Raw genomic sequence first — 12,798 nt, 5'->3', positions numbered from 1 at the left:
TTAAATCGTTCTGCCCTGGCATAAGCTACAGCATATGGCAGTGAATCTGTACAGTAGGTTTTTGCAAGTGAAAGAACAGAGAAAACTCTTGGGAGAGTTGGAAGTCTGATGCTGAGGCAATCACAGATTTTGTGCAACATGCAGGCTTTTTTTATTCTCTTCATGAATTAAATTTAGAATGCCATATATAGTTCAGTACTTGTCACATAAATCTAAGTATATTGAGAAGTATGCTTTAACTATGCTCTTGCCTTTTAACTTACAGGAATCTGTATTTTATTGGAAATCTTGCCATTATGTATGGGGTTTCCATGTAGTCCTCCTCTGTTGTTGTATATGGGACTTTAAGGATGCAGGACACCTATAAGAGTGTAAGTGGCAAATGGTACTGTTGAGGTTCACCTCAGCAGCAAGGTTCTGACTCTGCAGGACATTCCAGTACAATATCGCGTGCTAAGACGTGGGTCAGAAAATGCACAGGCAGGGAATGAAAGGAAATGAAAAAAGTGTGTGGCAGTGAGGTTACAGCAGAGGTGACAGTGCCCACTCTGCTGCATCTGCATGGCTTAGTTTTTGCATGGGGACAAAACGAAAGCCTGTCTTCATGCTGTCTTGTAATTTATTGAGGAGAAGCTGTTTTTATGTTCTATCCATTAGGCCATGCTTCCTCTGTTAACTCATAAATGGTAGGGATTGAGAAAAAGGTGAAGAAGAACATCTCTAAATTTTCTGATGAAAAATAAGTCATAGAGTTTTTTTCATAAAGATTTCATGGCATTTATCGATGGGAGAAAGCACATGGAAAGCAATTGTTTGTCATGCATGCTAATGGCAAGATACTGGGCTTTTCATATTTATTGTACAGCATGTTGTTACTTGCAGCAATGCAGAGCAGGTCCATTTAGGGGAGGGGAGTGAGGAAGATAAGGGAATGCTGAATGCTCTTAGGCTTTGTGGTGCTTTTGGGGCTGGGACTAAAAACTTCAGCAGAAAAATTAATCTGCACATTTATTGGTATTTTTTTTTCTTTATAGAGCAAAGCCTAAGTAATGCATTTGTATGGTAAATGTCATAATTTCTCAGTTGGCTCAGTTTGAATATTCAATAATTGTTCTCTGTGATGCTTGTGACCATACTGAGGTTTTATTCAAGAGCCATTGAAATAAGCACCACAATGCGAAAGCTACTATTTTAGTTTTGTTATCGTTTTGCTTAGGCCACATGCACAGTGCTGTTCTTCATATTTGAAATACCTTTCAAAGATATTTCAATGAATTCAGAAAATACACAATAGAACTAGAGGATCCAGTGATTATGGCTGGTAATTATATTGTGGATTCAGGTGCTAGCAAAGCCTAACATAATCTGCTTTAATTAACTAAATTATTTTTTCTCAGTAATATGGTTAGAAACATACATGGCTGTTTCTCAGGGACCTTGTACCAGTGTTCTTCCTTTTATCATAAAGTCACAAAGAAGAGCCAAGTTTCAGCTTATTTACACAACAAAACTACCGTATCCTTTAGAAGGAACAATCATGAGAAAAACACGTCTACCATACCCTTTTTAATCCTCTAAAGACTTACGTGTATGCTTCAGTGAGTCTTTCCACATGCATAAAGCAGACAGATGACAGCCTTTAAGAGTAAATTTTAAAGAGCAAGAGAATAAAAAAAAACCCAAACTCTACTACCTGGAATATGGCATGTACTTTTTTTTAGTAACAGACAGATGAAATCTGACTGTGATGTGAGTGCTGGAAGAAACTTTGCTTCCATGGATCACCAGTAGTCATTTTGTGTTTCATAATGGTAGCAAACGCGTGAGATCAGCTTAGAAAAAGGAGCACTTAAGGCACAAGAAGTTTACATTCACTGGGATGACATGACAGAGGTGATGGGAGAGAGACAGTTTTGTAGCAGGAATGAAAATTAGTAAGGATCAATAGCATAAATAAAAATGGGCTAGACATGTAACAGCACACACAGTGAATGAGGACTTGTCTATGGGAACCCAGCCTTTCAGCAGGCTTCATGTCCCATGTGAATTTGTCTTGTCTTTATGTGCTGGAAAGATCTTTGTTTCCATAATTTTTGTTAAACAAAACAGTCTGCATCTAAACAGTTGACTCTTAATTTTCAGCACTGTGGTCTGTGGTTGTATTACTGTTGGTATAGATTATGTATTTTGTATAATTTGAATGCTTGGTGGAATTCATGTTCTGTAGTCTTAACTCCTCAACTGGATTATCCAAGAATATCCATGGCAGTTTATATTTTGGGTTTAAGCTGAAATATTTTCTTGGCTGCTCATTAAATGAGGAATCTGCTCCCTAGAGTATTTATTTCAATAGAATGTAATCAGGGTGATTTACTTCACAAGGTATATATGAATATATGCAAATAAAGAGAGACTTAATCGTAATTTCAGTCACACTTTAGATTACCTTGGGAAGTTTGTTTCAGTATGTAGTGTATGCATGAGTTGATGCACATCTTCAACTAAGGAGAAGGAATTTTCATTTCTTCGCATTTCTACAGCTTTCTGTTCTGTGAGAGCAAAAGTGCTTTGCAGTACTTGGCTTCTGCCTTGTTTAAAAGCCCTATCCAGTACACCTTGGCTAGAGAGGATCTCAGCTGTGCTATACATGTTTAGAGCAATAGTGATGTTAAATCAAGGCAATAATGAGAAGACCTTCAAAGTTTGCAGGGAGGGACAGATTATATTTCTATCGGTAAGGGGGTGGGTTTTTAAAAAAAGCCAATATAGAAGATTAGAGAATGGAAAAAAGCTTAAGTGATTATACTTTAAGATGTTGGGAGTCAAAAAATGGTGGAGTCCAATACACAAATAAAGATTTAAAAGATATAAAAAAAATGAACAAAGGTGTCTAAGAAATGGAGTAAAGTTAATCAATAAGTAGTTCTTTAAATATGCACTGTACAAAATAAACAGCAAGGAAGGAAAGCATTGATCAGCATGTGTTGAAAGCTTTTTGACAGGGATTAATCTGACTACACAAAAGACTTAAATCTTCACATATTTGTTTGAGCAAGATAATATTGTCTAGTCTCTGACTTGCTTTTATCTTGGTAAGACATATTCTACAGCATCTTTAACAAGACAGTGATAGCTATTCAGGACTGACGAAAGAACATAGCTGCATTAAACTCACCATTTCTCAAAAAAATAACAAAAGGAAAAAAAAAGAAAGTATTTAATGAGGACTTAGGTTGCCAGTAAATCAAAATTAAGCCTCTTTGCACACATTACATAAATCAATTTCTTTTAATACATAGATTTTTTTATATATATATTTATATGCACTATTTGAGTGAAATTACAGTTCATAAGTATGTATGTTTTAGTTGTGGTCTTAGGCAGTAGGTGCTGAAATTGGTATTCAGGCAGAATAGATTAACAATTGCTGAACTGAACAATTCAAGTATTTGCAGTGTGATCCACCTCAACGTAATAATTCAAAATTTTTAAGATTAGTCCTTTCTGTACTGCAGTGGAAATGAAAGGTGGATAATTGTGTTTACCCAGGCTAGTAAAAATAAACAGACAAAACAAAAAAAAAGAAATTAAAACCCCAAACATTTAGTTCATTGCTAATGAGGATTTGCTGTCTAGATTCAAATTTTGTACATGCCCATGAGGAATGGGCCTAAAGCTCTACTGGAATCAGTTTTACTGAAATGTTATCAGGATTTCATATTGAATTACAACCTTTCCAGATATATTTTAGACATGTAAAAAGTGTAAGTTACTATATTTGCTTCTTTTTCTTTTTAAGACAATATTTTAGAAGTACAACTTTCAGAATTTCAAAATTAAATGAGGGGGAAAAGTCGACAGGAGCTGAGGACATTTTCCATCTTAGAAATGGCTTCTGAATCACTGTGGTATTCTTTGAGTGAGCAAGTAAAGAAGTCATTAAGAAATAAAGGTTTGGTACTTGTCATTTTATTTGAAATAGCTTATGAAAAAGGACTAGGACTTTTACAAGAGGCAAGTGACTGTATTTAAGATTCCAAATGTTTACTAACGCACTGTGATATTCATTCTTGAGAAATTAATAATTAGTACTGATTAGGATAGTGCACATCGTCTTCAGTCATTATTAACACCAGATAGTATTTGACTGAACTTCCAGCTAGGTGTAGATTTTTTTCAATATTTGCCTAAATTCATCTTGATGTTGTCATACAATATTTTATTCTTGTGAACCTAAGACTTACGAACCTGGAACATGGAGTTACTGTCACCTACTTGACATGTGTGTGTCTGGTATTCATATTAATGGGGGGGGTGGTCTGCACTGAGGATTTCCAACCTAGAAAGGCAATGTATGTTTGTTGGTGTACGGTGCTTGTCCTGTGCTTTGATAATCTTATGTGTTGTGTTTCTATCTAAAATATATGAATGAAAATACTGGTTTGTATGTTGCATGTTTGGAGAAGCTGATCTTAAAAAATAACAATCTGGTTAGCATGCTAGCACTTTGGACTGGAGAAGCAGTTGAAATAATAAAAATAAAATATAACACTTAAGGAGCTGTTGATGAATTCAGTGTGTGAAACTCCAGTTGCCTATCAGCTTCTGTCTGCTGTCATGAATGAGTCTTTTCTTTTCTTTTCTTAGCTTTTTTCTCTTTTTTTCTTTCATTGTGTTCCTGTTTTAAAATTAATTAGAAGATTATGAAATTTATTAAGGAAACTTCTTTTTAAAAAATAGACTCCCATGAAAGCAATATCTGGTGCATTGTAGCATAGTAGTCACTGGGTTCCATCCAAGTTGATTGAATTAATTTTTTACTGTGGTATGTTTTACGTAAACTTCAAGTACAGGGAATGACATGGGAGTAAGGCATTGTAATCACCATTCAGTCAAAAAAAACCACCCAAACCTTACATTTTGGGGGTAGGTAAAGAAGAACTCTGAATCTTGTGGGACCTTGTAAGAGCTCTGACGGGTCTTCCCTTAAGCCAGAAAAAACTCCATGGTTGTAGGGCTCTTTCTCCTATGGACAGTAGAAGCTTTCTAAAAAAGCTGAAAAATAGCGTGTAGGGCAGAGAAAATATTAAACTATCCTGGTTTTTATTATTATTCATCTCTCAGTGTGTATTGGAACCATATTCTAAAACTTTCCTAGGGGGCCACGACTCTGTGAACCTTACCTAGATGAGAGGTTCAGAGAAGCATCCATTCTGTTGAGGAATTGGCCAACCCAGACTTCCAAATCTCTTGTATCTGTCCATCATTAGTGAAACCATGATGTGCTGAAATCCACTTTTCACAAGTATTGTTTTCTGATGCTTTCATAATTCTCAATTTTGCTGTTCACAGAGAGCGAAGAAGTGTACCAGCGCCAGGTGCTGTCTATTTCCTGTATCGTCTTTGGCATAGTCGTAGTGGGCATGCTTTGTGCAGCGTTCTACTTCAAAACAAAGTAAGAGCCTTCGTCTAGCGTGTTTGTTATTTAGCTTCTGTCCTTTTTACGGCTTTACAATTCTTCAGCTTCTCCCCTCCTTTTGAAGCTGTTGTTAGCTCTGGACAGGCTAGAACAGTTCCCCATGGCTACACTATTTAAGTCCCCCCAAAAAGTAAACAGGAGTAATATGTCTTCTGGTTTCAATTTTCTGACATCAGGAAAGAAGGGATTGTGTCCTTTTCGGTTCTTTTTTTAACAATAATAATTTTGTGTCTTTTACTATCAGTGCGATAATCACTTTCCTCTTCTGAAAATAAGTTTAAACATACCATCTCCTTTTTACATTTCATTTCATATCCCTGAATGTTCCTTTCGTTTCTGTATGCTGAGAACAAAGGTAGAGTTAGAAATGCAGGAAGAGACAAGTTCTCTGCAGATATCTGTAACCTGTAGCTAATAGTTGTAAACTGCTGATGTAGTTGCATAATGAGTATCTCTAATGCGCAAGCATATTGAACTATGCAAGTATGGTGGAATCATCTGTACTAAACTATTTTCAGGTGAAATACTCACTTTCCACTCTACCTTCCCAACTGAACATTATTTTATAATATTTATTGTTATGTGTGTAATTTGAGTTGCAAAAACCTCATAGCAATTACATTACATGCTTGTCAGTGCCACTGTATCTATAAATATGTTCTGTATGGTTATCATCCCTCATTCCTGTTCCAGCTGGAGCTAATGAGAGAACACATATCAATATAAATAGTACCTGCGTGAAGTTAGTCACGGTGGCTGAGCATCAAAAATGTGGAGGTTTGCACTATTTAAAAGTTTGGATGCTTATCTGAATCCCCCTTTTCAGAATTTATTTTAATGGGTAGGAAATCTGATGAGGACTACTTTTTATTTAAAAAAAATAAAAATGACATTTCTATCAGGAAAAAAAAAGAAGTTGGAAAAGTCGCCAGGTCTTTTTTTTCCCCCTTTTTCTTCCCCTCAAACTTCAGGGGTAGTTTGTGCATGATTTGAGTGAAGGTTTGAGTTGGTTCATGTTTCATCAAAACACTCCTACCTGTTCTAATGTCTTGAGGCATTTTGTTTAATTGTTCTTTGGACCTAGATTATGACAGTGATGCTAGCTGGGAGGATGCCGTGGCAGGACAGTTTGTCTCTGCAAACTCTTTGGTTGTAGTATAAATTGTGAGCAGACACAGCCATTTTGCCACTGCATTAGAAATATTATTATGCATTTTAGGTCTGCAGAAGAAAGAAAAAGAGAATAAGGTGTTCCTGTTCTTCCTGGAAAGGCTTGGTTTTTTTGGTGAAGAGGAGAGATTCAGAAAAGACAAAATGGGATTGTCAGTTGGAAGAACATGCAGTCAACAACAGAGCATAGTGTGAATAAAATGTTCCTCTGTTATTCAGCTGTGCCCCTCTTGGTTTTGCGCTGTTGTAGGGAGTGGTGGAGAGCTGCGTTGGAACAGCCTTCAAAATACCATGACTTTGATGAGGTGGTGGGGAGAGCTGTGTCTAAAAATAACGAGTAGAAATAATGCTTCAAAGATGAACTCACAGGACAATAGTGCTTCATCATCTCAGTAGGAGGCGGGGGTGTTGGGTTTGGTTTTTTATCTGCATTATAAATATGATAGTTGAGGGTTACTGGGAAAAGTTGGCAGTGTGCTTATGCCAGATTCTAGGAACTGCAGTTTGAAGAGTAATGAGAAAATGAGCACCTCCAGTTGAGTCAAGGGGTCTTATCAAATAAATGAAATGCAGTAATGGTAAGATACTAATCAAATCCTAACTCCCTGGCTGTGGCTCCATCTGGCAAACTGTCCAAAAAGTAAATAAGAGTGTCTAAACTGGGTTGCATAGAGGCCACATAAAACAGTATCGTAACTGTGACACTGGCCAGTGTCTTAAGGGTGTAAAACCCAACAAATTTAAAGCGCTTCAACCCTTATCATATGTTAGCTTTTAGTCCACAGATTTTCAGGAGCTTCTTCATCAGGCAGATGTGCCTTGATCATGCTTAAGAGTTATCAAAGCATTCCTCCTGCATGGGGGATAATCCTTGGGTTTAATTTGGTGTATCAAAAATTTAAAATACTGCTAATAGCTACAGAAACTCTGAATGGTGCTCCCTTTAAGAAAAAAGTTTCCATGAAGACACTGACCCTGACTTTCTTAGTCTGACAATTGTATAATACCTGCTGCTCAAAATGTGCACTTCCCTATGCACCATTAAATTAAAAATAAATTCAATCTGAGAAAGTTTAGAACTATAATTAAACACTATGCGCTTCCAATTATTCCTTTTAGGGTAATCAAGAAAGAGCTGTAAGTGCTAGCAACAGAGGGAGAGTACAGTAATGGGCTGCTCTTTATGGCTTAGACTTTTATAAATGACTAGTGACTTTCTTTCTTGCTGAAGTAACAACACTTTATTGCCAAATATCTCTAAAGTAGAACATATAAGGCCCATTCATTTAAAAAAAAAAAAATTATAAAATCAATACATTAAATGGAGAGTAACTTTGAATTATTAATAGTTTCTAGTTTTATAACTGTATTCTATAGTTTGGCAAAATGAATATGCATAAACCTAATAGTAATGTTAGGTTGCATGAACATAAAAGGAAATTAATTATTAGATTGTTTATCTCAATAAATTACCTTCAGGAATCTCAATTGTAATGTTAAAGATTGCAGCAGTGAAGCTGAATATTCCAGTTTACTTACATGAGTTTATAGATGCAGAAACAACTCTAAACCCAGATTTTCTAAATAAATCCAAATTGGAGTTCCAAAAATTTGTAATTTGTTTTGTTATGTTCCTGATTAAATTCCAGGAACATTGTATGTACAGGAGAGATTCCCAAAGTCTGATGCTGTGATCATGTTTTGCTGTCATTGTTTAGACTTTACATGAAGTCTCCACTCAAAAATAGTCATCAAAAAAGACTGGATGTTCCATAACCATTATGAAGACCAACGTGCAAGTGGATGGCTTTCCAGTAGGACATACAGATGCATATGCTTATTTCCTTAGTGTATCTAATTTAGCTGGTCAGAAAATAATTATTCATACAAACTCCAGAGTTGGTTTTGTGAATTTCCCCTGGAAATTAATGAGAAGCTGAAGAGTTCATTTTGCCATTTTACAAATGACATTATTCAATTTCATCGATTTAAAAAATAAGTAGATATCAAAAAATGTTTTTAAAAGAGATGTTTCAGAATCAACTAAGTAATTTAATTTCACAGTATTATCCTTCAGATTATATATCTATTCAGGTTATTCTGATAGTAACTTTACAAGTTATTTTAGCTAAGGAAGAATTTTGAAAGTTTAATATTTTTGTGCTTGAGAGATTATTTCCTCACCCACCCATATTCATTTATCTTACTAATTATGAGCTCCTAGTTATACCCAAAACATGCCACTCATATTTGTAACATGCTTACAATGTAAATTCATTCCTTTTCATTTGCCATGCTGTTTCAAAATAGGATGGAAATAGAAAGCATAAGAGATACTTATAGAGTCCGAGATTTATTACAGTTTATGACCTGTTTTCAGGAAACATGCTATAACAAATACCTAGTTCTAAGCAGGTGCTTACAGCTTGTTGAATTCAAGCAAATGCTTAAATTATGCAGTGCCAGATCAGAACTAAGGGACTCACAAGGCAGAGGAAATCCCATATATTTATTTTAGTATATTAAAAACTATATTATTAAAATTTAATATCTGAACTGTGATACTTCTTACTGCTTTCTTTCATACTGAGAGAACCTAGCCTTTCTCACAGTTTCCCCCCTTGACCGCTTAAGTAAGTAATTTTCCTCTGGTTTCTTACACTTTTCTGCACTAGATGCAGACTCCACTGAAAGAAGTTAAAATTACTTTTGTATTTCATTTGGTGTCAAATTCATTGGCCTGAGTCAAGATGCTGTCAACCTTGACGATGTCACAAGGCTTTCAGCAGCAAAATCAGCAGAAATTTTTCAAACTGTTGCTGAAGCTTCTTTGCTAAAATTTCAAATTTCAGTATGGAAAGGCTATATTTCCTTTCTTTCTTATTGGCATTTCTCTGAAATCACTTCCTTCTGAAATTTGGCTCCTCACCAATTGCTGTCCAAAAGCTGCTGGTGGCATCACAAAGTGCTGCTGCTGCTGGCAAGTCCTTGACCTTGCTGGGCGGTGTCCAGGGCCTTTGTAGGTTCTCTGCTGGAGATGCATCGGCTGGGGAGAAAAAAGGAAGGAAGGAAGGAAGCAAGCAAGGAAGGAAGGAAGGAAAGAAAGGAATTAAAATAGTATTGTGGAGTTATTATGATCATTTAAAACTGATAGGTCTCAGACAATGTAGCTTATCAAAAGAATGGAGACTGATAAAAGACCTGAAATATGTTTTGCTAACAGTTTTTGCCCAGCTAAGATGCCTGTTTGCAGAAGATAAATATTTAAAATAAAGTTTGCTGCCTCATATCCTCAGTCATGTACAGAACTTTGAAACTCTGTTTGTCAATGTAGTGTGGCAGAAACAGAAAGCCTTTATTAATAGTGTAGTTATCTTCTGAATATTGCAAGTGATTCATGTAGTGGTATTCCTAGCCCTGACATAGTGGATCATAGTATAATATGTCAAAAACACAGCCTCAGATACTGTACTGATGGGTTTTTTCCAGGTTTAAGCATGTAAGCAAAAGCTGGTCTATACAAGGCACTGGGTTGTAGGTCAAGTCTATTCAGCTAGCCGAAATCTGTGGTTCTTCAACACTTTTTATAACTAACAGGGGCTAATGCCTGCTGTATTTGCCAAGATCTTTGTTCCAAATCAGAGCAAAATTCTCTTTTAATATTCAGGCCTACTTGCAAGCTATTGTTAAATATGCAATAGATGATCTTAAAAAATTCTGCACTAAACCAACTAGCATGCTATTATAGTAATCTGAGAACAGAAGATATTTTAAAGAGAAGAGCTCTTTTTTTCCTTTCTTAAGCCTCACCAGAAAATGACCACTGCATTGAAATATTAGACACTAGTGAATTAGCTCAGCTGGTTAATCTAATACAGTGAAGTTTTGAACAAAGGGAACCATGGCTATAAAAATATCACGGCTATAGTAGAAGATCAAACTAGCTCTTTCTTACATGAATTTTATTTCTCTCTGCAGGAAACAAACAAAGCAAATTCATGAACAGCTGAAAGAAACACAGAATAGGAAAACCTACAGCCTAAATGCTTCCAGCATGATGGCAAAGTCAGAGTGTATGGCACAAAGCCGAGTCCAGCTGCAAAATGTAAGTAATTCTGCCAGCTACAACACTTAATAGCCTGGCTGAGTTCCTGCTGCTGATGGCAGCACATCGCCATGTTGCTATTAGCATCCAAGCAATGGGAACAAGAATTCTCACCTCCTTCATAAAATGTTTTCTATCATGCCCATTAATGGAAAACACTGACCAGAGATTTTTTTTTTTCTAAAGTTTTTTCAGTGGATCCTGGTACATTTTGTTCATGTAATAGACCTTGCTGAGCCCCCTAACTCTGCATCCAGGAGTGGAAGTAACGATTACAATTTCCGGCAATACCTTAGCTCATATGTATGGTTTGTAGGTGAAATGGGGGTCCTTGAACTTAAGTGATTTCAAGTCTTCCAATAATTAATGAACGTGCATGAAAAAATGTAGAGATTTGTCACAGTTAATTCAGAGTAAATTCAAAATCTAGAACTCAATTTACAGATGTAAACTAGTGCCCGACGGAAGAGCGTGCAGATGGTCTCATTTTCCTGGATCTTGATTTAAAGGGATTTTTGATACCAGAAAGAGATTAGTTTTTCAAACTAATTTGAAATTTATTTAGTCATTTTCTGTGTATAGTTATATGTAGGTTAATACAATCCCACAATCACGAAATACATACAGCGTATGTGAATTAAGGAACTTGAAGATGACCAATTTGTTTAACCCTGGATGAAAGGTATTTTCCAATCCATGTCATTCTTTCCCCCCCCAGTCATAAACATTTAGCACTGTCTTATTTTGAACAAAGTCTTTAGAACAACTGAGAAGGTTCCTGGTAGCAATATAACAGGAAATCATAAAAGATATATTGAAGCCTTTCTAAATGCTTAACTCTTCTTTAAAAAAATAGTATCTTAGCTTTGCTTAAAGGCCTGACTACCTTATTTGCCAGATTCCATCAAAATAGTGGGTGTTTAGCAAAAGCGAGTGCTCATGCCCACTTAGCCACAGATGTCTCAACTCCTGGTTTACATCTAATTAACGCAGAAATAAGTATAAGCCCTTTTAACCGATTCAGAGTAAGCAGAGCCTCCATAGAGGAGTTGTCAAAGCATTGCTTGTGTTCGCTAAAAGTTTTGTTTTATAGGAGCACCATTGTGGTCATGATATGCTTCGTGTTTCAGGAAACATATGCTATTTCAAGAAGGAAGATAGCTCCACTAAACTGACATAATCACAGTTTAGGGAATCTTGTGCAATTCTTTGTTTCACTTTCAGTTCATTCAGTCATATATTACTTCTAGCCCCTAAAAAGAAGCTGTTGGGAGCATTGTTGGGTTATAATGATGGCAACAAAAGGTAAAGCTATAAAGAGCCTTTGTGATTTTGTTCTAACATATAAAGTAGGTCTTGGGTAACACTAAGAATATGTTCTTTGCCTTTTTCTCACTGTAATTCAGTGCAATATTTTGTCAACCCATCATCACCGTGAACTATTTGATGTCTTCTGTGCAGCTGGCAAACACATCAACAAGCTTTATTTAAGTCTTTTTCTTTTGCCATAACAATAGCCATAGTGGCCGAAGTGGCAGTTTGTAGATTCCAGATATTAGAGATTGAAGACCGTTATTATTCTTCATTATTTTAATCCAAATTTGCTTTTCAGCTTTTAATGCTGTTCAGACTGGCATTATCAGTGCTGGTAATTAACACACCATGTTCTTGTTCTTGTGGCTGCTTGCAGGCAGCTGTTTTCCTCCTTGCCGTTAATGCATTTTCCCTTTGGGAGCAAAGATACTAAGGAAGAAAAACAGAATGACCTTGTGCAGGATGTAGCGTAACAGTGCAGGGTAGGAATGGTTTCTATTATTAGCAAGATTTTAGTGCCGGAATGCATGTAGGCAGTTCATGAAATATTTACAAAACTTGGCAGATTGGAGGGGGAAAAAAAGGACAGGGGGTATGGCGAAGCAACAGAAAAGAACTTTGAAATGGTATTTCATAGGAATGGCTGAGTGGCTCCCCATCAGAGACCAGAGATCCGCCCTGGGCGTATCTGCTGGGTGAGAAAGGGACCAGGCAGTGGCGTGGGGAGGAG

The 12,798-nt window shown here is 36.3% G+C and overlaps 1 protein-coding gene across 2 annotated transcripts in view; it reads left to right on the top strand.

Moving 5' to 3' along the window:
• NRG3 (neuregulin 3) overlaps nt 1-12,798 on the top strand; it is a 430,409-nt gene that overhangs the window by 392,097 nt on the left and 25,514 nt on the right. For both annotated transcript variants that reach the window (XM_049809693.1, XM_049809692.1), the window contains exons 5-6: nt 5,353-5,455; nt 10,628-10,754. In XM_049809693.1, coding sequence (XP_049665650.1) covers nt 5,353-5,455; nt 10,628-10,754 — 230 coding nt within the window. The remainder of the gene's footprint in view (nt 1-5,352; nt 5,456-10,627; nt 10,755-12,798) is intronic.

The sequence above is a fragment of the Accipiter gentilis genome, chromosome 9, assembly GCF_929443795.1.
Source record: "Accipiter gentilis chromosome 9, bAccGen1.1, whole genome shotgun sequence".
Classification (NCBI taxonomy): Eukaryota; Metazoa; Chordata; class Aves; order Accipitriformes; family Accipitridae; genus Astur; species Astur gentilis.
This window is presented reverse-complemented; position numbering and strand designations above follow the sequence as displayed.